Consider the following 24,366-nt stretch of genomic DNA (forward strand, 5'->3'; position numbering starts at 1 on the left):
GCAAGGCTGTCCCTGAAAACAGAGCCGCAGGACCCGAAACCTGCAGCCCCATACACGCCATTACCAGCAGATTGTCTTGAGACCCTAAGCCAATTTCGATGTAAGGCCGTAATGAGGGACAGGCGAAGGGCCCTGGAACTTTAAATAGGAAAAAAACCCTCCTTTAGTGCGAGAAAGGGGACGGCGAAGTGCTGGGATGGAGCAGATCTAAGCCCCCCTTTCTGGAAGAAAACCCTTTCTTATTCAAAGCAGCCCCACAATGGGCTTCACATGAGCCTCCTTCGCCACATCCCATCTGACTAGCAGCCATTCATCAGCCTGCCCGGCCTATCAATGACATGGCTCCATCGGGGCTCCTATAAAGTCCGTTTTTCTTTCCCAGGAAACATCCGCAAACACTTTTGACGGTTCCTGCTGGATTGCTAGTCTCACTGTTTTTCCACCGGCCTCGCCAACATCCTGTTTTTTAGAAATCTTTTTGCCTTTTTTGTGAGATCCGGCAGATTTTTGGGGTTCGAGCCCTGGTCCATGGGAAGAACATGCATTGTGGATTGCTGGAGGAACCTGACATGGACTCCACAGGTTAGTTTAATGGCAAGCGGTGGTGGGTCGATGGGGGTCGGCAGCCCGTAGCCACCTGTTCCTCGGATAGAGGGGCAATAATGCACTCTGCAGGGGGCGCCCTTTAAAGCAGCGGCGAGTCTGAAAACATCTTTGTGCCTTTGGAGGGATGTGGGCAAGAGTTGTGAGCAAAACTAAATATCTCAATAATGTGGAATGAGTGAACGCTTGTTTGTGACACCAGAAACAATGAAAGATGTTTGTAAGCTCCACTAGTACAACTTTTTGACGTTTTGGGGAGTGCGATTTCTGTTAAAGGAAGTGTGAAATGTATTGCATTTCTTTTATTGGTAGGGAACAGACCCGCTTGAAAAGCAGTAAAGTAGTGAAAGTTTTCAGAGTATTTGGAATAAAACACATGGAAGACCGGGGTTTCACTGGTGAACGAGGCAAGGGTTAAAAGGATTATGTCCTCAGTTCGTCTGGGCGGGGGGTTGGGGTAGCGATATAATTATGGCACCGGGTGGATTAGGCGGGGCGCACTAGGCATCTCTGAGGAAACACAACTCGGAACTCTGTTGGTACAACTCGCAGTGTGCCCATCTGCTGAGAGCGGAGCAGCGTCACACTCCCGAGCCTACAGCGCTGCCAGCGGTGTTTGCAGGGCCATGGCCGCCCGTCTGCAAGCAGCCTAGCCCCCAGTCACATTTCTGCAAATGACCCGCCGTTCACCCTCTGATTACAGCAATATTTATTTGTTGGTCGTGATGCGCCATTCCCTAAACATGGCCCCCGGGGCAGCTCAGTCAGTCAGTCTGCGGGCGCACTAAGAAGGCCCCGCTCTCGCGGGTCTTTCCTTTCGCTTTTTAGTGCGTCTGGATGCACTGCGTGAATCATGCAGCGTGATGACCGTGTGTCAGCCCCAGCGCGGTGCGTTACTGATATACGCACGACATCTAACACCTGGTGGTGCTGTGTACTGCTCTGGGGCGTCCCTTAGTTACTTTTTAGTGTCCAAGTAGAGGCTGCACACAAATGACCGGGGGCTGCGGTTCCCACTCACAGCACCTTTTTGCACAACTAAATGTTTGCCTCTGTTTTCGCGCACAGGTTCCTTGGGGTGGGTAAACAGCGTGCCTTGCCCTTCTTGGCGGTACGGGAAAGAAAACAAACCTCGCACGCGGTAGAGCGCATTTCTACACAAATAGCCCCGACAAGTTACCGCTGGCTGCACGATTTGTGTCTTCTGCAGCCCCCAAGTGTTTGTTCCTCTGGTGGGAGATGCGGCCCTGGTGCTGTGTGCAGGCTGCCACTGACGCATCACAGCCTACATCAAGCGCTTTATGCACGTTGATTTCAGTTCATCCCTTGGCCACGGTATTAAAAAAACCTGATTTTAGGGGGTTGGCGGGGGGGGGGGGGGGGGGGGGGGGGGGCAGAAACAGTCGTGACTTTTCTCCCGCTGAATCTTGCAGCTGTGCTCCTGATCCGATTAACAGGGGACGGCTCCGTTAGGGGTCTCATCATTTTGACTGAAAAGTCGTACAGATTCGAACCTCTTGGAAATATCAATTTCCAATACAGTGAAGTGCTTATGTGTTTCCAAACTGGCATAGCCAAGAACGTCGTCTCCTTCCACTTGACGGGGCCTCGGATAAATACCGGGCAACCTGTTTAGAGAATGTTGTTTACTCTATATCGGACTTAAGGGAGAGCGTTAATGCCTTAAGTTGTTAGGATATATTTGATGCGTTTTGTATTCCTTGGCATTTGTGGGTCTGGATTTTTTAATGCCCTGAGGGACACTTGGCAGTTGTCTGTCCTGACTGTTTGAAACGCCGCGTGTTCTTTGAAAGTTGCTGGTTGGACTTTAAAGACATCGTGTGCTCTTTACCAGTCATTGGCTGGACTTGGACTGTTAGATGTATTGTATGAGATGCTGTCCGTCCCATTGCCGGTTGTTGGATGCTCTTTGACATTTGTTAGCTGGTTTATTTGAGGAACTGTGCAAGCTTCTGGATGCTGGATGGATGGATTGAGGTGCCGTCTGCTCTTTGCCTTTTGTGGACTGAATTGTTTGAGACCCTGGGCATCCTCTGCTAGTTATTGGCTGGATTGTTGGGGGCCCTATGTACGCTTTAACAGCTGTTTGGGGGTTCCACGTACCTTTGCCAATTTATATTTGGATTGTTTCAGGTGTTGTGTGCTCTTTACCGTGTAGGTTGGGTATGAATGCTGGTGATGTGTGTTCTATTTCCAGTTGGCTGAGGCTGTTTGAGGAAATGTGGGGTTTCTTTTCAGTTGTTGGCTGGGGTTATTTGCTGAGGATGTGCCTTCTATTTGGAGTTGCTGGTTGGGGTTCTTGGAGGTGCAAAGTGCTCTTTGCTATTTGATGGATTTGTTGATGTTCTGTGTGCTCTTGTCAATAGCCAGTTTGGACTATTTAATGTGGTGTGTGCTCCTGGGTCTAGTTTTGGGGGATGTTTTAACTGCTGTTTACCACTGGTTGGTTTTGGTTCTTCGTCGCAGTGTGCTCTTTTGCATTTGTTGGTTATGGTTGTCCAAGGAGCTCTGAGGACTTTGTCGGCTGGAGAGGCTTACACACTGCCAGTGCTCTTTGTCAGTAGTAGCTTGTGGCTGTAAGAGGTGCTGCTTCCTGTTTTCCATGCATTTGTTGCGGTCTTAGGGTACTTTGTGCGCTCTGTCAGTTATTGGTTGGGGATGTTTAAGGCGCAGTGTTCTTTGCCTCTCGGGCTGGGATCCGTAACAGGTGCTCAGAGCTCTGCGGCTCTGAAAGGCTCTGCTCGGAGAGGGGGATTAGCCTCCGAGGGCGCAGAGCTTTGATGATGTGTGGCACTTCTTTGTGCTCGGAGAATCTGTTAGAAAAGTGCCTCTCTCGGTAGTTTCATCAGTGGGTATTTGAGCAGCAGCGCGTGGAACACATGTCCCATCAGCCCCAGACTTCCCTGACGCCGGATCGGAGAGCGAGGAGCACATGTGATGACTGCCCGGCTCAGTTTGACACACTTGGTCTGCATGCTTTGTCCATCAGACGCAGCCCTGACTGTACTGCTATGTTCTCGTAATCACGTATGCCTTTATCGCTTCTGGCCGTGCCTCCCAGCTCCGTGTGTTTGTCGTGCTTCAGCAGAGTTACAGCCATGCCACCTTGCCGCCTACGTCAGCTGGGATCTTATATTTCTGTCCGTCCTTCTAAATACATGTATCTATCTATGTATCCTTCTGCATTTACCTTTAACTATCTACCTACCTCTGTATTTGTGTCCACCCATATGGCAGTCAGCGCCTTTGTCTGTTTCTGTTTGTCTGTAGCACTCCGTTTCAGGGCTTCCATGCTGTCTCCACAGACTGCAATATAGCAATCGAGGCGAGACTGCTGCATGGCAGTGCCCATGTGGCCAGCGGCACCCTCGATGTGCCCTCTCTGGAGGGGTGAGCGTGATCTCCTCAATGAACCCTTGTACAGCTACACGTTATAAAGTACTATATTTTAATTTGTTCATTAAACAAGGATTAATAGCAGTACTTCCCGCTCACTCGCACCTAAGCCGGGGTGTAACTACCCTCTGGCGATATAAACAAGAAGCAGACAGTAATGTCTTCTGTTGAGGGTCACTCGGTCACCTGACCAAGGCCTGGGAGAGCCCCGGAGAGCTCTGGTAACACTCACACTAGGACTGATTCACCCTCAGGGGAGCGGGCACGTGTACCCGGAAGTAGAGGACGTTCTCGCATCCTTACAGCACATGGACATGGGTTCACTGCGCCCAGTTAAGTCTCAGCCAGTGGCCTGTGTCGCACACTGCGGGTGGATGTAATAGTAATATCAGTGCAGCAGACGCTGTGCTCCCTGGGGACAGCTCTAAGGATAGCCACAGCACGGCGGCAGAATACGGCCACACCTGCACCCACCGTCTCCCGCCTGACTCCCTCCCTCTAACCGTGGCTTAACGGCTAGAGCGGCCGACTTTGAAGCTGCTCAAACATCCTGTGATTCTGGGCAAGTTCCTAATCTCCCGGTGCCCAGAAATGAATGAGTCCGTCTGTAATGCAACTGGTGCTCCTGTAAAGCGCTCTGATAGCTCAGGGTCGACCACGCGCTGTACAAAACTGCAACAACAAAAAAATCTCTCTCTTATAGCTCTAGATTTCTATATATTCATATATGAACGTCCCCTACGCGTGTCTGTCTACTAAGCCACTGTTCTTGGTCTTTCTTTCATTTTACAGCCTCAATCTGATCTCCGTTACTTTTCTAAACATGTATACGTTCTGCATTGCTGTCTACGTATATCACTCTTATCCCGTTCTCTTTCTATACATCGTTCTCTCGTGTGCCAACCTGTGTGGTCTCCCTTGCATCACTAACAATCAATACATTGCTTTTATGACAGAGCCGTATCTTCCTACTTGCGTCACACCTGCTCGCCTCTCTCTCGGCTCTAAACTTGCAACACGTAGGCAATACCCTCCTTTGAATTTAAGTATTTGCTCCAACATGCACAGTAAAACGAAATGTCCGGCGGAGTTTAATATAAAGTAAAAGGCCACGAGTAAATACATTTACAAACACTCCGACCTCTTTTCACACCGGCTGCCGTTTTTATGATCGCTTTTCTGGCGGCAGATAAATGTTAATTGTTTTTTTTAGTTAGGTTTAACAGCCTCCGCCATAACTTTGCAGTCACTTGGCAAAAGGGGCTTACTGCCCCCGGAATGCTTAGCACGTATTTTGTTAGAAAGAGAATCAAATCATTTGGTGAATTCATATATGAATGCCACAGCTATTTTTGAAGCCGCAAATGTTGCAGTTATAGGCCTCCCTTCCAAACACCTCCGTTGGTTTCCCTTCCCACTAATAAAAGTCCATAAACTAGAGTGTGGCGATGTTTCTCTCTTTAAACGCTGAATCCAAGCGTTGCGGAGAAGTTCAAGCCGATATCAAATGTGCCGAAGCAAGACCATTTTCATTTGTGGCAAAAGCATTCTGGGATATTTCAGGTGCTACCAAATAGGTAGAAGAGGTAATTATGCGCCCGGTGCAGTTACCCGCCCCATGCGCACGTACTTGTTTCGTGATTGTTGCTAAAATATTTTAGAACTTTTTTTTTTACAACGAATCGGTAACTGGAAGCTGAACGAACAATTACGTTTTACATTAATTGTGTGCTGTGCTACATTACACAGCTTAAAATAGATTTCGATAAAAAAAATACCTCCACTGTGCATCTTTCACATTTGCAATGTTCAAAGTCTACAGCAATATAAAATAGTAAATGGTTGTCCATTTGACCGTGTTACACTATTTAACACAGAAGTCTAAGATTTCTTCGAAATGGTTCGGAGCTGAGCTAACACCTTCTGAAAGTTTGTTAGGAGAGACACTTTACATTCGAGCAGCGCCAAGCCTTAATAGTCATTCACATTTCTTGAAATGAATGTTTCAAAGGCTCACAGTAGATAATAGTGTAAAGGGCTGGGGCCGCGAAGGGTTTAAATACACCTTAAAACAGCCTCAGGCATGTCCCAAGTATACTTGAAAATATGAAATCGGATCAAACACGACCATCAAGGCAGGGCAGACAAATCAATAGACATGTCACTTGGGAATTGAGTTCTGCAATAGTCGATGAGAACGGCTGCTAGCCTCGCGACAGGGCCTTAGAATATATGCCGTAAACATTCAATATTAGGGCCATAGCCCCACTCCCATTTTCGGAATAGCCAATATGTCAGCCACGTGTTTATCGTTCGAGGTACATTTATCTCACTGTTGGAGTATATTAGTGATAAGCACTTGTGTAGTTTATGATTTTGGGTTCGGGTCACTATATATCTTGCTGGTCTTCACTGGAGTTCAATGTGCTAGTTCCAGTCGGACTACAAAAGCTGCGGCAATAGAGAATGCTCAATCAAATAACTAGTTAACAATGACAATGAAGTGACCTGAATTTTTTTTTTTTACAAAACTGTCTACTGTTAAAGTGGGCAGTAGTAACGTTTGTTATGTACAGTAAAAATGCGATAAAGCCCCATAGAGAACATAACGACCGATTTACCAAGGTATATTTAGTTATAAACGTTCTTTTACGACTCAGTTTACCTTACTTGCGCCTGCCAGGTATTCACACAGGATTGTTGGCAGGCGTAAGCCCATTTATGCATGTGCAGATCTCCACAACCCTCTATCTTACTTGGAAAGCTGTGGTTAGCGTTGGAAGTTTGTGGACGCTCGCAAATGTCTGCCAGCATTCACCGACTCCTCACTTCCACCCTGGAAAAGGTCGGAGATTGACGCTTCCAGGATGGGAAGTGGCACAGGTCACCCTCAGATTTAATTCCCATGGAGAAAAAAAGAGCAAAAAATGTGGGGTTTTGCACAAGGGGATGTTTATTGCCGCGCGTTTTTAGTTATATTGTATAGAGGATTCCGCACAACAGGAATAGGATGCAGGTGGAATATCGCATGACCTTCTCAGGAATAAGCATGGAAACCTTTGCCTGGCCCAGCTTTCCATGGATATTCCTGGGAATGTTTGGGCCCTGTTTACAAATAAAGTTGATTGCACTCAAAGATTTAGACGTATATGGAAGTGTAGTTTATGACCTTCTGTAATGTACAAATATTCGTAAGAATATGCACAGACACCAGGGCCAGGCACACATTTCCATGTTTATTTCTGGGAATGTTATGTGACATTCCAAGCAGCATTCTATTCTTGCTGTACATAATTCTTCCTAGCGAAGAACTCTGCAGAGGCGGAATAGAATCCCGTGTACGAACATACTTAATCTGTGACTGTTCCTTTCTCCTTCCCACCCTGAAAGAGGAGTTACGCCAGCCCTTGGCTGGGGTACATCACTGAACCTTTCCAAAAGAGGGATTTGTGGACGCTGACACATATCCATGTTTGTATGAATTAAAACGGAAGTTTGCTTTAGGAACAGGCCCCAAAGCGAATTCCAGAAAAACCTAAATTTACACTCGCATTTCGGTGTAAAACTGCACGGGGAAATGTAAGACTTTCTTTGTAAATTGGGCTTCAATTCTTTACTAATATTGAATAAAAAGAGGAACAAGGCACTCTAAAGCGATCTGTACTGAGCACAACGTGCATGCTGTGCAGCACACAGCAGCATTATTTTGCCTGGTGCTACAAGTTTGCTGTGTATAACAGTACAATTACTTAGGGCCTGGACAGACCTCTATAAAGCCTCGTCCCATCATCTACAGCCCCCTCGGCACACTAGGTGCCAGACGGCCATTTAGCGGGAGTCGCAGCTGATCCCCCCCTCACTGATGGTCAAGGCGTTCCCCAACACGTCAGCGTTGTCTCTTCCTGAATGTGAAGTTTTGTCCGTGGTCCTGTCAAATAGCAAAACATGGCCGCAAGTTTGCTTTAGTTAGTAACTAGGGACAGGGTTCCCAAGGTGACGACCTTCCTCAGCAACAAGAGAACCATGGCGACCGCCGAAGAGGAAACGGGGAAGCAGTTAATAGACAAATATTATGAGAGCACGGTGCTGTGCGGCCTGCGGGGAGCAACAATGGATATCAATGACGGACGTCAACGCAAACCACCTGAAGGATGCATGTAAAATCAGCGGCCATGTTGAAGTGTAGATTTGAGGAGATGGTGGGATTGATAGTACAGAGAGCATTTAAAGGTACGTTAGTAGAACGAGTCTAGATTTTAGCTGTGCAATCCCTGAATCCAATAAAATGTAATAAAAGTATGCCTGATTGTAAATGTATTACTAACTATTGTTAGTAATTAGTTTCATTTATTTCGATTCGATTCATAAACTTTATTCGATTCAAAAAGAAAGAATCATAAAAGTATACAGAACACCACTAGAAAATCATTCTACAATTTGTACATTAAAAGAATAAAAAGAAAAATGTGTACAATTTTACATCATTTGTCAGAAAGCAATGGGGACCATAAAAGGTTTTTAGACCAAACTAGCTATACCGTTTCCTGATCTGGTTTAATTTATTTAAAAAATCGTAAAACAAGTTCTTCAGAACTCTATTTTATATTATTTCTAGTTTCGCAAAGTTCAAAGATTGCTGCTATGCATATGCTTGATGCGCAATAAGTTGTATTTCATATCCACCGTCCACTCTCACCAGCAGGCCCTTCCAGTTCCATTACATGAATTGTGTTGGGAGTTTATTTACAAACCTAGACTTTAGCCAGTGCATGTGGAAGGCAGATTTTGGTTAGCCAGTCACACCCAGAAGCATTCTAATAAGACATTTCTCAGGAGAATGATGTTATACGTTTCAATAAGACCAGTTATCTGGTAACATGTGAACTCACAAGACACTTAGATGTACACTAAAGAAGGGGAGGTCCAAATTGTCTTGATGTCCTAAGCATTTTACTAAGTAAAATAGAGAATAGTGTAATTTGTGGTTTAAAACGACGGGGGTGATCACTGTTATAGCAGAGCATGTTCTTTCCCACCACTGAATATTTGGAAAGATGCTTTCCTTTCCAAAATTAGCGGAGTCAAAAATTATCTGCCATTGTGTTCGCACTTGGCGACTACAATTTTTATTTTAGATGTTAAATGTTAAGGTACTAACTGGAGAGTATGCACAGGCCTGAGAATTTTACATGCTCCTGATGTAGCCATGTCAGGTAATCAAAAGAATGTATTTTTATATTCATTAATAAATCAAATATAAGACATTCGTTTTCTTGAAGTCTCTACATTGAGCAGTATGAAACGCTTTTAAAAAAATGTTCCCTCCAATGTTAACAGAATCCAAACATAACAAAAAGGAAAGAGTGATTATGCATACAACTAATATAATAGGAATGACATAAGGAGTATTCCTTGAGCAAATGATGCTGCATGTCAGCTGAAGTATATCATTCCCTTCATGGGCGTGACGTGCAGCTGATGAAAGATAATCCTGTAGTGGGGGCCTTGGGCATATAAAGTTTCTTCTGAAAAGTAGAGCGAAGTCTAAAAATATACCTGGGCTACACATTGTCGAAGGTTCCAAATTTGCCCAGTTTCACAGATGAAAGTTCTACCATGGCCCCACCACTTATAAAGCTCATTATTGTGGCACACAACATTGGGTATTTAAACAGATAAAACTTCTCCTTGAGAGTTCGCTATTTATATTCTGAGAGCAAGAGGAGTGGCAAAATGTGTGAATTAAATTTAAAGGCCTAGCATGGCTGTTTCCTTCAGACATGGCTCCTCGTCTTTGTGTAAGAAATAGGATGATGAAGGGGTATGGTATTACAATGGAGTAAAAACTATCCTTTCCTTTCACTCAAATTCTTGTTTTTTCTTAATCCTAAATGTGCAATGAATTCAGTGAAATGTATTCTTAGTTGCTTTCCTTGAAATCCTGCTCTTCTGTAATGTCATACATAGTTGATAAGACATCTCAGTGGGTTAATTGCTCAATGCTGATAAAGCAAACACAAGGAGATGATGGACGGAGCGCTGAAACTTTTCAGACACTCCTCCCCTCCCCCCCCCCCCCGTCACAGATCTGGGATGAATTCATCATCATTACTTAGCTCACTTTGCCACCCCAGTTCATTCCCAGCCATATGCAAATCAGTCTTGACCCTGTTCCTCATGGGAACAGTCCAGCCCAAACTGTCAAGCCAGGTCTTCCCTGGACCGGAAACAAGCATCCTGGGACTGGTTTTGGGGTAACACCCCTCACCAGCGAGGCTAGCTTGAATCCAGTGGCAAAGTGAGCAAGAGACCCGCATCTGGGCATACCCTGCCATTTTGGGGTAAACAAAGCAAACACAAGGCGGGGTGTTTGATCTGTAGTGAAAATCTTACTAACACTTTTCCGCTTTTCATTCTTATAGGCAGTGGCTGAAGTGGGTGGAATCTATTGGGAATGATGTTCCCAATCTTTTTGTTTTTATTTTTTATAGTAACAGTTCCCATACCTTTATTAAACAAACGACTATTCCATAACTGTTAATGCTGACCTTCAGCATTGCAACCTGGGACACAGTTCTCATACTTTATTGTATGCATTTCATCCTCTGCGTACAGGCCATAACACAAGCACCGATTTTGAGTGGATAATAATAATTGTATTAATAATGTTTAGGATAAAAACCTTCAATATGATTATCTTTTAGGGAACTGCATGTATAATATTAATTGTGGTGCATTTACAGTGCATATTATTACTTCTTCAGTGTCAAGGTGCTCAACGAAATTTAGAACGTATCTCCTCTCAGTCACCAATTGAAACTTCATAATCAGCTTCTAATTAATCAGTGGTTCTAGAAGAAACTGCCTGATAAAAAGCTGTTGAAGTTAGAGAGTGGCTTAAAAAATTATGTAGGTTGAAAAAATTGTTTGTTTCCTTCTGCCTTTTTGTGAAAGGTTGAAGATGTCATGTTAAACTTTATCAATCAGATGGAAGCAGAGATATATTGAAAAGTCTTCGAAATGTCCCACTTTACACCAAGGAAGCCGACTATTGTTTCATGTTGTCAAAGATGATACAAAAATGACAAAGTGCTTTGCTCACGAAATAGAAGCATACGGGCGGGTGTCCATCCTCTTAAAAATAAAGGATAACATGTACTGTAATTGTAAAAGGGTGTTCTGAAGATATCTGCACGCCTTCCTTTAGGTAAAAGCAAGAGAGCCGTCTAGGTTCTGCCCTGGAGTCCAGTTCGGGAAGCATATTAAGGAGATGTAAACATATAATAACCCCAGAGAAAAATTGGCTGGAAAAAATGGGCAGCAGGTTTACTGATGGCACAAAAGTAGTCTTGAGAGCCCTAATCCTAAATAGGTAGGATCCTTTTAATCTGCAAAAAAGGAGGGTGAAAGTTATACACTGCCGCATAGTCGCAGTGTGGACGTAATTGAAGTTTGTGGACCGTACACGACCCGGTTTTTCATATTGCAGAACAGTAAAGCATAGCACAATGACTATGGGTGAACTTTCTAAATTGTAGTTTTAGTCGGATCTTCCAATATTGGAACCTAACGTTTCCACCATGCAGCTTATCCTCGAATGAATAGGGTGCAATTGCGGTTTATGGTAATTAAGGAACAAACACCTGCCGGAGACTATATTTTTTAATAAAACACTGCTAAGTATACATGGATTTGCATGTGCCTTAGGGGTGTATATATAAGGATCATTTTAATGGCCAAATTACCCCACAACTGAAAGCACCAGAACTACAAATGCTGCCACAAGTGACAACTGCTGACCTAGGAGGCAGCATTCTCTTAACTGAGAGATTGCAAGTTGGGAGATAATTCGACAAGCTCATATAATAACGAACCCTGGTACATGCACACTATTTGTTCCAACTAGTTTTTTCAGTCTTGTGAACTTCAAAGAACCTGGCATTGTGTTATTTATTTTTTTTTTTTTAGATTCATCTAGTCATTTTGAACCTCATTTGTGATTTTAGTGAGGCCAAGAGCAAAACGATCTTTCAGTAGCCTACTTGTGTCATTGGTCTTCTTATCCAGCTTCCTGTTGCTCTCCCAGTCTTCCTTATCCAGCTAAGATCATGGTCCTTCCTTTTCTCTTTCTTGCGCTTTGCTTGTATATCTGGTCTTCCCACCACTACGAGTCCTTCTTTATTTTAATTGCAAATTTGAATGATTACACTAAACATGCACATTTTACATTTGTAGGGTTGTAGGTAGATATGTGGCTGGAAAAAAATTAAAAGTGCAGCACAGCTAAGAGAGAGGGAGAAAGAAGAGGAAATTGCAAGACAGGCATAGGTATCATAGTCAATACCACCATTGAATATTGTTTAATACTCTAGGAAATTGGGTTATTGGTTGAGGGAGGTAAAACCCTACTCAAGCAACAACTACAATCCTTGTCTGGATGAACTACAAAAGCCACTAAATTAACCTCGGCTTAACCCTCTGGTCGCTTGATACAAAAGCAGTCAGGCTTAACTTAGTGGCAACGTGTAAAGTATTGATTCAGCACACAAACAGTAGTTAAGTGAAAAACGCAACACAAGAAAAATCCCAAACCGATTCGGAAAAACATGAGTACATTTCATAGATTTAAGATAAGTATGGCACTTAAGAGCACAAAGCGTCACTTGTGATTATCCAGTATTGTAAAACCAGAGGAAAGTCACAAGTTAAGGCCGGTCATGATGGGGCGTGGGCCGGTCGCTCTAGCACGAAATGTCTGGTTCACCAGCGCTTCTCATTGGCGGTTGTCACTGGCGATGAGATCTTGGCAGGAATGGGCCTGTTCACGGTTGCAAAGAGCCCAAAACTTTAGGATTTCCCTTTTGTTGTCAGAGGAAGGCACTCTGATGTCAAACAATGGACCAGGGCGTGGGGAGATACCTCTTGGGGATCAGTGACTGACTCTTGAAGAGGCAAGCAGGACTCAGGCAGGTCCAGGGCGGTCCAGTTGCTTCAGGTCAGCTGGGTAGTTGCAAGGAGGCCTCTGGAGCTTGTCATGTCCCTGTAGATATGAACAGGAGGTCAGTCAGCTGACCCACGTAGTCACTACATGTAGCCTGGGATGAAGGGAGCTGGTCCAGTCTTCTTTCTCAGAGAGCAGGGCAGGCCTCAAACAATAGGACAGCAGTGCAGTCCTTTTTATGTAGCATCCACAGGTCGAGGAGCGTACTGAAAAGTGGGTCTGATGGTCCAAAATGTATACCTGGTGCCAGCTTTGAAATGGGAGAAACTTCTCGAATTCCCCCACATCGGCTCTGAAATTGTCTTCCTTCCCCAGCCCTTGTCCCAGTATGTCTAGCAATGGCGTAACGAAACTTGAGGGGGCACCCCCCTGCAAAAAGCACATGGAGGGCCTCCCACCCCAGAGGCCCGGCCCACCACCTACCACTTTGCCCAACCGCCCAAAAATCTGGTATAGTCTGATTTGAAACCTCCAACATTTAATGAAATGCATCTATATTGTCTTGCTCAAAGTTCTAATGAGAAAATGGGAAAAACTCTTAACATATAAGCTATGCTATTTGTAACAATACTGTCAAAAGCAGATTATTTAACTGAGGCAGCAATCAGAACAATGCCAAGGAGCGATCCTATTGTCTCAAGAACTGCCTCTGGCTGAAGAACAAAGAACTATGAAGTGTCTGAATTAGAAATGACATTAATGGACAATAAATTGAAACTTTGAAAGACAAACCCAAACCTGCAATTCCATAGACTCGACTGACAATATACATGAGAAGTACACAAGATATAACTCAGTATCGTGTGAAATTTAAGAGAAATAGACTGGTGAATTATCTGCATGCCACACACTAGCGACTGTCAAGGGTCACAGAAAGTGTCACGGACACACTAGTCCAAATTCTAAATGTGTTTCCATGTAATATTCAGGGATAGTGATGTGTGTTTTCAATATTGTGACACAGCAGCTGCTCGCTAATATTACTGCAAATAATCTCTGAGACACGCTCCCATTTCTCATATGTGTGAGGTCCTGATTTGATCCAAAAGAAACTATTTTATAGATGTTGCATGAAACACAACATTACTCTACAAAATGTCTGTAATAGACACACATATCACCAATATTGAACAAAAGCAAAGGTAAGTGGTATTTAAAACAATCTGTTCAAGAATCATTTAATGCCATCAGGGCAAGACTCTGCAGAACAGAGCTGGTTTTTCAGGGGGCCCCCTGAAAGTCTGGGGACCTGGGCCAGAGCCCACTTTGCCCATGCCTTAAAACGTCTCTGGATGGCATCTGCCTTTAATGGATGCAACAATCTCCCATCCAGTAATGGCAACTTCCGAGGCAGCAATTGTGACCTGGGAAAAGTAAAGGACGCCCTGGCAAGAAGCGATACCAAGGATATGGCTCGACAAACATAACAAGTGGCAGAGCACTTAGAATCAGGCCTGGACCCTGGCATGGAACAGGAGCTGAGAATTTACTGTACGAGAAAGGAAGTGTGAGGGAAGATAGCAGCCCATCACGAAATGGTGGGCATGTAAATGCAAGTAACAGGGTGGCCAGAGACAGTCCTGCAGGCAAAATGGCACCAAAACCCACACACCTAAAAAATTTGAAATGATGTCTTGCAGCCCCTCGCGTTGGATTGCAACTTGGAAAACCAAAGGCATGTACATTTTAGTAAGAAGGTAATAGCACGCACGCGCGCTATGCTGCTGGAATTGTAATCTACAGCGCTGCTTCTTTTTAAAAAAATACCGTTTTTGTATTTCGTTTGTTTTAAATTGTGTTTGCCCTTGCTTTTAGTCTACCTTTGTGTGCCCACATACCTGCACCTTAAATTGGGCCCCCCACCGCGCTTTTTGCGGATCAGTTTCATCTTTCCTTGCGCCTTCGTGTTTGGCGCCTGGTCGCCATCTTGGGGGTGGCGAGTAGCGAGTGTGCCACTTGTTTGAGCGCTCTAGCGCTCACTAGGACCACAGGTGAGCCCTATTTAATACTCGCCTTCTGCGCGCAGCGGTAGCGCCGGACTCGCGCCGGAGTCAAGCCAGAGTCCTGCCCGTCAGCGTCCCGGAGGCGATCGGAGCGGCGGGTAGGATTCTAAACACCAGGGATGTGTCCCCCTGGGACACCAGTGCTGCATTATTCCCCTGGGGAACTGCGCTCCTTTGACACCCTGGTCACAGGCTGTCGCACTGTCTTTCCCGGACGCCATCGCGGGAAACTCTGCTGCCCTGGCTGTGGCTGGCGCCCTAACCGCGCTCAGTTATCACGTCCCAACAATAACATCCTCAATGTGGGTTATCGCTGCATGCTATTAAACACCAGGTCGGCGTGTAAACATGCGCAAGACATATTTGAGCTTCTAGATACAGTGAAGCCACTATGTCTTATGCTTACTGAGACGTGGTGGGGTGAATTTTCCAACCCAGATGTCGCTATGGCAATCCCGCCTGATTATAACATCTTCAGGAAGGATAGAGCTAAGGGGAGGGGCGGTGGAGTGGCATTGGTGGTCAAGAAAGGCACGCCCTGTGCGATCCTGCCAGGGAAGGACATCCGAGGCTCGGAGACTCTCGCTTTTTCTATCACTCTGTCTCCACATCAATCTGTTAAGGGATTACTTGTGTATAGACCACCTGGTTCACCCGGTACGTTCTTTGAAGATCTGGACTCCGTGTTGTTGGGGCTGGCCCTGAAAGCGGAACACTGCATCGTGGCAGGGGATTTTAACTTTCGGTTGGATGATCCGTCTGACCCTGCTGCTATCAAACTTTCTGAGGCTATGGCCCCGTTGGGACTGATTCCTCATTTGCAGGAGCCTACGCACGAGAAGGGGCACACTCTTGACCAGGTGTTCTCGTCTTCCCCTCTCGAGGTGATTGAGATTATACCAGTACTATGGTCAGACCACTTGCTTGCCAAATTTACGATCAAAGGCACAGTCAAACCGGTGGCTGCCTTGGCACAGCAACAGGGTCGTGTCCATAGGGCATATCATCGTGTGACCCCAGAGATGCTGGCCCAGGCTGCTGTGGATTATCCATGTTCCCTCTCTGGCGATCTGGATAGGGACTTGGAGACCCTGCAAGCTTGGCTCCTAGACAGGCTGAATGATCTTGCCCCGGATCTGACACCCCGCCTGACACCGAAACGGGTCTCTGCGCCTTGGTTTACCGCTGCACTGTCGGCTACGCGGCAGCAGTGTAAGGTGGCCGAGAGAGCTTGGCGGGCACAATATGATACTGCAGCCAAGCTGACCTATAAAACGGTGGTCAAGGCCTATCACCGGGACATTCGCCTGGAAAAAAAAGCATATCTAGCCAGGAGAATAGAAGCAGCTCCTAACTCCTGCAAGGAGATTTTCTCCATTGTGAGAGAATTTATTTCCCCACGGTCTAACATCTCGGACGAAAAACCGTCTGGTACCTGGGCTTCGGACCTTGCTGATTTTTTTACGAGCAAGATCCAACGCATACAGGATTCTTTTCCATCGCCTGGGCCCATGGGCCAGACTAATCCTGAGACCACTTTATCTCCGCGGGCTGGGCCTGGTGTGACGCTGAGTGTGTTTCCTCCGCTCTCTGCCCCTGACTCTTTAGCGCTAATGGGCAATCTTAAATCGGGCTCGCCCCTCGACCCATGCCCTGCCAAATTTTTAGCGAAAGTTGCGGAGGTGATCAATCCACTGGCAAACCCGCTGTTAAATCTTTCGCTGAGTCAGGGAGTGGTCCCGTACGCCTGGAAGCAGGCGATGGTGATTCCATTGCTCAAAAAGCCAGGCCTAGACCCGAAGGCCCCGGTCAATTATAGGCCTATCTCTCTGCTGCCGGCTCTCACGAAGATTTTGGAAAAGCACGTTCAGGTTGTGCTTTCCAATTTTCTTGAGACCAATGAAATCTTGCACGCCACCCAGTCAGGTTTTCGCTCCCATCTCAGCACAGAGACTGCGCTCCTTGAGGTCTCAGAAACCATTAAAGGGGTTCTGGACTCTGGGGGCAAAGCCATGCTGGTGATGTTGGACTTGTCGGCGGCGTTCGACACCGTCCCCCATGATGGCCTTCTCGCAAGACTCTCTGAGATAGGTCTGCGGGGGACGGTGCTCGGCTGGTTTTCCTCCTTTCTAGCCGGCCGCCGGCAAACGGTCTGGGCCTCGCCAGATTCCGCCGTGATGCCGCCTCTGGGAGTCGGGGTCCCACAGGGCTCTATCTTGAGCCCGACCCTATTCAACATCTTCATGACCCCATTGGCGGCATTGGTGGAATCGTATGGGGCCCGGATCGTATCCTACGCCGACGACACCCAGCTCCTCTTCTCATGTAAGAGAGGAGGAGACTTTGACGGGGAGAGCATCCGGTATTGCCTTGGGGCTGTTTTTCAATGGTTCCAACTGAACAGCCTCAAGTGCAATTCCGATAAGTCGGAGGTACTCTTCTTTGGGTGCGACACAGAGCCAGACTGGCAGGCCTGGTGGCCGATTAATATGTTTCCCCCGTCTTGCTCCTCCCAAGTAGCCAAGAATCTGGGGGTCAAGATGGATAAGGGGTTAACATTGAAATCCCAGATCCTCGGGGTGTCGGGCACCTGCTTCGGCATCCTTAGGATGCTGCGGAGGTTCCTTCCCCTGCTGTCTGAGGAGCATAGGAAACTGACAGTGCAGGCTTTGATCGGGTCCAGGTTGGATTATTCTAACATTCTTTACCTGGGCCTGCCAGAGTATTTGCTGCAGCGGCTCCAAGTGGTGCAGAATGCTGCTGCGAGAGCTATCTTCGGATTAAATAGACGGGCCAGTGTATCGGGCCTGTTGAAAATTTTGCATTGGCTCCCGATCCGGAAACGGATCGTCTTCAAGGCTTTGACTCTGGCCTACAAAGCTCTCCACGCGGTGGGAGCAAAGTATCTTCAAAAGAGACTGGTCTTCTATCAGCCGACCCGGTCTTTGAGGTCGGAATCCCTGTTTTTGGCGGTTGTTCCGCGTGTGAAGAGAGCTCGCCTGGGAGGCCGCTCTTTTGGACTACTGGCGCCACAGTTGTGGAACTCTCTGCCATTCACTCTGCGGGGAGCTACCAGCCTACTAGCTTTTAGAAAAGGCCTTAAAACCTGGCTGTTTACCCAGTAGCCTGTTTTTCCTGCATGTATTTGTCTGGCATTCGGTCCTTTTGTCTTTTTTAACGTTGTTATGTTATTGTGTTGCAGCCCTCCTTTTCCAAAAGCGCCGGGACACTCTTTTTGAGTAGCCGTGCGCTATACAAAAGAATAAATAACATAACATAACATAACATAACAAGAAGCATCCAAAGCTGCTCAAGCGGCACATGATTTCTAACAAATAGTAGCTAGTTATAAGTTTGCTTTTAAAATATGTGTAAACAAGTTTTTTTCCAATACATTCCTTTCCCATATAACAGTTCCTCATCTGAGCAAGTCTATATTGAAGTGTTTTAGGATGTTCTGAGTAAAGCTGGAGATGATATTGATAACGTGGTTAGCTGTTAAAGGAAAAAGTAAGATTCCGATCACCTTCCTTTCTCTTTTGCCAATGATTGCAATAGAATTTTAGAAGGGAGTAAAGCAAACTATATTAAGGGGTTCATTATGCAGAGTGATGAACACATCATTTTTTCCACAGAGAGGTTATTGTGAAGATGAATCCCTGATCTTCAAAAATGTAGATGAATATTGCACATTCAGTGAATAATTAACATCAATACAGGGAGGAGTAAGGGCACCTATGTGCCCTCACATTATACACAATGTTGTCTACAAAAAATATACATTTTCGACTCAAGCAACTTGTTATTTTCAACATGATTGGCAATTCTGTATTAGCATAGCAGTATGCTTAAAACAATCAAAGTCCATATTCAACTCCGTGAGCTTTCACTCATGGTTCAAAACACAGGAAGCACCATGTAATGTCCAGAGATGGACACATATCTACACTATGGAGATCAAATGGGTGAGGCACTGGGGGTGGCACACCTCTGCCCATTCACAGATTGGCTTTGCCCCTTGCTTCCCCAGCGGCCATCACCAACCTAAGCCTCGTATAACAAATCAGAGAAGCGAGAACGAAAGTCCTGAGTTGGCTAGGGGATTGAAACCAGGGGCGCAACTATACCCAAACTTCGGGGGGGGGGGGGGGCTACCACTCGCAGCCAGGGCTGGCCCTAGCACTGGTCGCACACAGTGCAACAGTCTTTTTTGCCACCCCCTCCCCCATTTCCTCCTTCTCCATGAATTCCCTCACTACCACTAACCAACAATGCACCTCATCTCTCTATAGCACCTTTCTAAGAAACATTACATTTTTTTATAGTGCTACTCCTAGTTTACTCACATTCAGTTCTGTGATCTGCATGGTACATGTTCTTTGTAGCAGGCACATTGACCCTCTGCGGGTGGCAGGAATGACCATGTGAGTGCATGGTGAGTGATGTGACAGTGTGAGAGTAGGGTAAGAGGAGTGACTGCAGGATGAGTGAGGTGACCATATGAATTTGGGTGTGGATGTAAGTGCAGAGTGGGACGAAAGAGAATGCATGGTTAGTGATGGGCTTGTTTGAGTGAGATTGCAGATTGAGCAGTGAGGGGGACAGGTGAGTGAAGTGTCACATCAGTGTAAGGTGAGTAGTGTGCTCATGTGACTGCAGGGTGAGGTACAGGGTGAACAGTGCAAGTGCATTGTGAGTGTGGAGTGATCACTGAGTGCAGGGTGAGTGGGTGAATGGTATGAGTGATTGGTTTTCAGTGAGTGCATTGTGATTGCCGGGAGTGCAGGGTGAGCGTAAAAGTGAAGGGCAAGAATGAGGAGCGAGTTGTCTTAGTGCAGAGTGCATTCCCAGACACTTGAAGTAACTCAGCATGTTATTGACGGCGGCGTAGGGTTTCATATATGTTAAACTATTGCTATTAATCCGGAATTGAGGGTTTAGGAAATAAATAATGTGCTGATCCTGAAACAAACTTCCAGTCTTATGATTAGGGTTGCCAGCTCATTATTTGGATGTCCCAGACCGGGACAAAAATAAACAGTCACCTAAAGCCGTATTTTCAGCACTTATCTGTGCATACTTCGAACAGTAAATATAAATAGAAAGCACTTTTAATTGTGTTCTAGAGCTGCCTGAATGATGAGATTCTTGACTGATAATTAAAGGAAACAAAGACAGAAAAGTCACATTACAAATGAATACATACTTTTTTTTTATTTATAACCCTATTTAGTGCAAAGACTCCAGGCTCTTTAAACAACACATGGCTGACATTTTTCTTTTGGCAGCCCTACTTTATATTTCTTTTCATGAAATGCATTCTCACACTACAGCAGTAAATGTATATTTCAAATGCAAGGAATAGGCAGAGTGGGAGCCCAGGGGGTACTGGAACCAGAAAAATACTAAGCCTCTGTAACCAGTTTACAAAGGTATGTTGACTGTGCATCTCAGATAGAGCGGACAGCTGACTGTAGTGGTGCACTCTATCTATAACTTGGTCATCGGAATGTGCTACAAAAAAAGACGATGATGCTGGGCTGGTAAACAGGACAGAGGAGAGGGGCAGCCCATCTTCACTATTTAGAGGCTCGGAAGCGCACCATTTAATTTATGAGGTCAGGACTGTTATGAGGCAACTGGTGCACCCATGCGTGCTACAACTACTGCGCTGATGGGGACCCTGGAGGCTAGAACATGGGGCAGCAGTGCCTATGTTACGTTCTACGCCTGGCCCCATGATGCATGTGACTGGCATATCCGGTATGCTGCCCACCCCACCCCACCCCACCCTCGGAGACTCCTCTGATAGACTCACCTGAGGCCTGGCCTGCAGCTTCAGTGGCAGGCTTGAGTCAGCGGCAGAAGACTGGGCAAGGTTAGCCAGGGGCTAGCAGTAATTAAATTATGGCTGCACGGTCTCTCTGAGCCATCGCACCTCATGAGCACTTCTAATTGCGCAAAGCGGCATGTACATGACAATGACCAGCCCCACCCTATGCTCCACCCTAATGTTGAGGACCGTGCAGACGCGGCCGCGCATCATTTAATTAACGACGGCGAGCGTAACGTGAGTTATGTAACTCACATGAGGACTGACTCACATCCCAAACGGATGTCTGTAGTGCTAAGTGCTGCGCAACCGTGGAGGGGGCCCCTGTAGCACGGGGGCTGCGGAGGGCTATGTTACGCCCCTGGAGCCACTAGTATGACTTGGGCCCAGTTGGTTCTGATCTTCTTGAGGACCCAGGGCAGGAGTAGTATTGGGGGAAAGGCATACAGGAGTCCTATGTTCTACTCCAAGCAAACGTGTCTCGTAGCGAAAGCTGGTTTGGAAATTCCAACATGCAGAAGTGCTGATCTCAGTTCTCAGCAGTGGTGAATAGATCAAGCAAAGGTTCTTCCCATTCTTGTAAGAGATCTTGCACCACCTCCAGGTGTAAACGGCAGCAGCACTTGTCTTTGGACAGAGAAATTCCACAGCTCAGAGACATATCATGTTTGCACCAGGCCACGTGCGATGCCTCATTGGATAAGGATGCCCTCAGAGGTTTGCAGTTCGTCCACCATTTCAGTAAGGACGATTGTCAGCGAGGGCGTGCGACAGAATCACCCTGCAGACATCAGGGCAGGTTCCAGAGAGCTGCCCACTCAGGGAGCGGAAGAAAAGTTTATCAGTCACACCCGCGTGAGTGGTGCCTTTAGTAGAAGGCTACCATGTGTATGTGAGAGACATTTGTGTTCTTAACTGGAATAACAAACTAGGAACAAGTCCTTTCCAACGGAGGACTCCTTGCTTTGAGCGGGCCCTGCAATGGAGCTCAGAGAGGTTCTAAAACCAGAATGTTTATTTCCGGAAGACAATTAAACTCGGTAATTTTCTATCCGATATATAATTTTACAAGATATTTTACAGTTCTGCAGTGTTTAACTGCAACATGTAACATATTATAGACAAGACAAAGCCGCTTCTTTAAAGTGCATATAATTCCTGTAAAAGTCATTTATCTTGGCGGGCACGTATCACTTGCACTATGAAGTATGTCCCTTATTTTTTCCCTAGTCCAGGAGTTTATGATAATATTCATTCATTCGTTCATTCAATGTTCAGTCGTACTTGTTGGCGCAGTGTTGTTGCTTCGTAGCACTATAAACAACAAATGCTATATTTATTGAACCCGATCGTTCTTATGCTGCTGCCCGTCAAATTAGCGCAAATCCGGATCCAATTCCAACAGCAGATGCATCAACCCACAGAGCTTTCTCCCCAGCAATGTTTTCTTCCCAAGTTTAACTAAACAAGGGCCTGGTCGGAGAAATGCGCTGATTTCGATGAGCCATCTAAAAGGGAAATAACAGGGTCTTTGGGAATGACTCACGCCCTGAGGGGGATGTCGCCACGAGAGATATGTCGCTGGGTTGTGACTTCGTGTGAGAAAAGAGTAGGCAGTAAAATGCAAATGCGGTCTTGATAAGACAAGCAGGTGAACACCTGGCCCAACCTAATTAAAGAGCAATTTTTATTTCTTGGGAATGACGCATCTTATAATTAGAAACCGGGGCCTGCATTCTTAACCTGGGACAGAAGCAGATCGCAGCTCCCTCTAAATGTCGCCCCCTTCCCCGTTTCCAGCCCCAACACACTTTCATGGAGGAAACATTTTTGGAGGTGGTGGACTTCTGAAATCACAATACATTCAAGTTGTTCCAGTAAAAGAGGTTACCAGATCAGGACGGTTATGAGGCAACTGGTGCACCCATGCGCGCTACAACTACTTTGCTGAAGGGGACCCTGGATAAAGGCTGCAGGCACCAAGTTGTTTGGACAAGAGTGACTTAAGACCCACCTTTATCATTAAAAAGGATTTTAAATTACAATTCTCTGGAGAACAATCATGACATTTCTACCTATTCCCAAACAAAACTTATCACTTATTAAATGTAACAAGGAAACCCAATGTTACCCTGCTGGTGATGTAGGCCTTGCAGTGGTAAAAAACTAATTTAAGAATTTTTCAATACCAGGACATGTAAAACGTAATAGTATATGCCCGCCTTTTTAAATACACTGTACCCTGCCTTATGGGCTGTTTAGTGTCTACCCTAGGGATGACTTATATGTATTAAAAAAGGGAGGTTTAGGCCTGGAAAATGGTTTATTTTGTCAGGTCAAAATGATAGTTTAAAACTGCACACAGGTTGCAATGGCAGACCTGAAGCATGTTTAAAAAGGTTACTTCAGTAGGTGGGTAGCACAATAAGTGCTCCATGCCCACTAGTAGCATTTAACTTACAAACCCTGGGTATGTAGTACCACTGTACTAGGGACTTATTAGTAAATTAAATATGCCAATTGGGTGTAAGCCAATTTTACCATGTGTAGAAGAGAGAGTTCAAGCACCTTAGCAGTGGTAAAGTGTGCACAGTCCTAAGGCCAACAAAAACAGAATTCAGAAAAACAGGAGGAGTGAAGTCAAAAGGTTTGGGGGAATACCACACCGAGGATCTCAGGGGTAACAAATACCTTCTTTCTTTGATAGATACAAGAGTTACAACCCTACAATATTTCTAGGGTAATTTTCTGCAGGTCAAACTTGCCACATTTATTGGGGAAAATGCTAAGTAAATGCAGAGATATATGGATTCTGGAGCACTTTATGCCCATTTTGCGGGCAACAAGCACCTCAGTGTCGGATTTTTTCAGGTCCAATAAATATCGTATCCAGCAGTGAGGCACTCATAAGGAAGGCCTTAAACTTTAATCTACAATTGCAATATGACATGGGCTATATATCACCACATCCACAATATTACACTTGCCAAAAAATAGATCTTGATTGTGAATTTGAAAATTCTATTCCAGTCGAAGTTTACTAGTTTTGCACTTAAAATCTTGTGGCATGATAAAGACATGTCTGATGCAGTTTGGAGTACTTAATTGATAGAGTATGACATAACTCACATACAAGTATCTATTCACAAAATAGCTACTGAATTACAGCTCATACAAAATAGCTCCCAAATTGAATAGTTCTTCATCAGAATTCTTTAAATATATATAATCCTATTCTTTGTCAACATAGAAATCCCCCTGTGCCACTTGTTCTCCACTTTCCTTAATCTCCTGTCAAAAAATAGCCATTCCTTATATATCTGCGGTTAACGGTGCCAATCCATAAAATTACAAATTCTTTAAATATATCATGTTTGTTAAAAAGTGCCAAGAGAGAATGTAAGGTGTGATGGGCAAACTGAAAGCAGTCATTGTAATTACTACAGTGTCGCCTGATGTCTTCTTAGAGACAAGAGTGCAGAAAAGAGTACAAGGTTATGGGGTAAAAA

The 24,366-nt window shown here is 45.4% G+C and overlaps 1 protein-coding gene across 1 annotated transcript in view; it reads left to right on the forward strand.

Moving 5' to 3' along the window:
• The first annotated feature begins 329 nt into the window (after nt 1–329).
• Nucleotides 330–24,366, forward strand: part of RFX4 (regulatory factor X4) — a 320,232-nt gene continuing 296,195 nt past the window's right edge. The window contains exon 1 of the mRNA XM_085652535.1: nt 330–582. Within this exon, the coding sequence (XP_085508661.1) occupies nt 540–582 (43 nt within the window). The 5' untranslated portion in view covers nt 330–539. The remainder of the gene's footprint in view (nt 583–24,366) is intronic.

This window comes from Triturus cristatus, chromosome 4_1 (assembly GCF_964204655.1).
Source record: "Triturus cristatus chromosome 4_1, aTriCri1.1, whole genome shotgun sequence".
Lineage (NCBI taxonomy): Eukaryota > Metazoa > Chordata > Amphibia > Caudata > Salamandridae > Triturus > Triturus cristatus.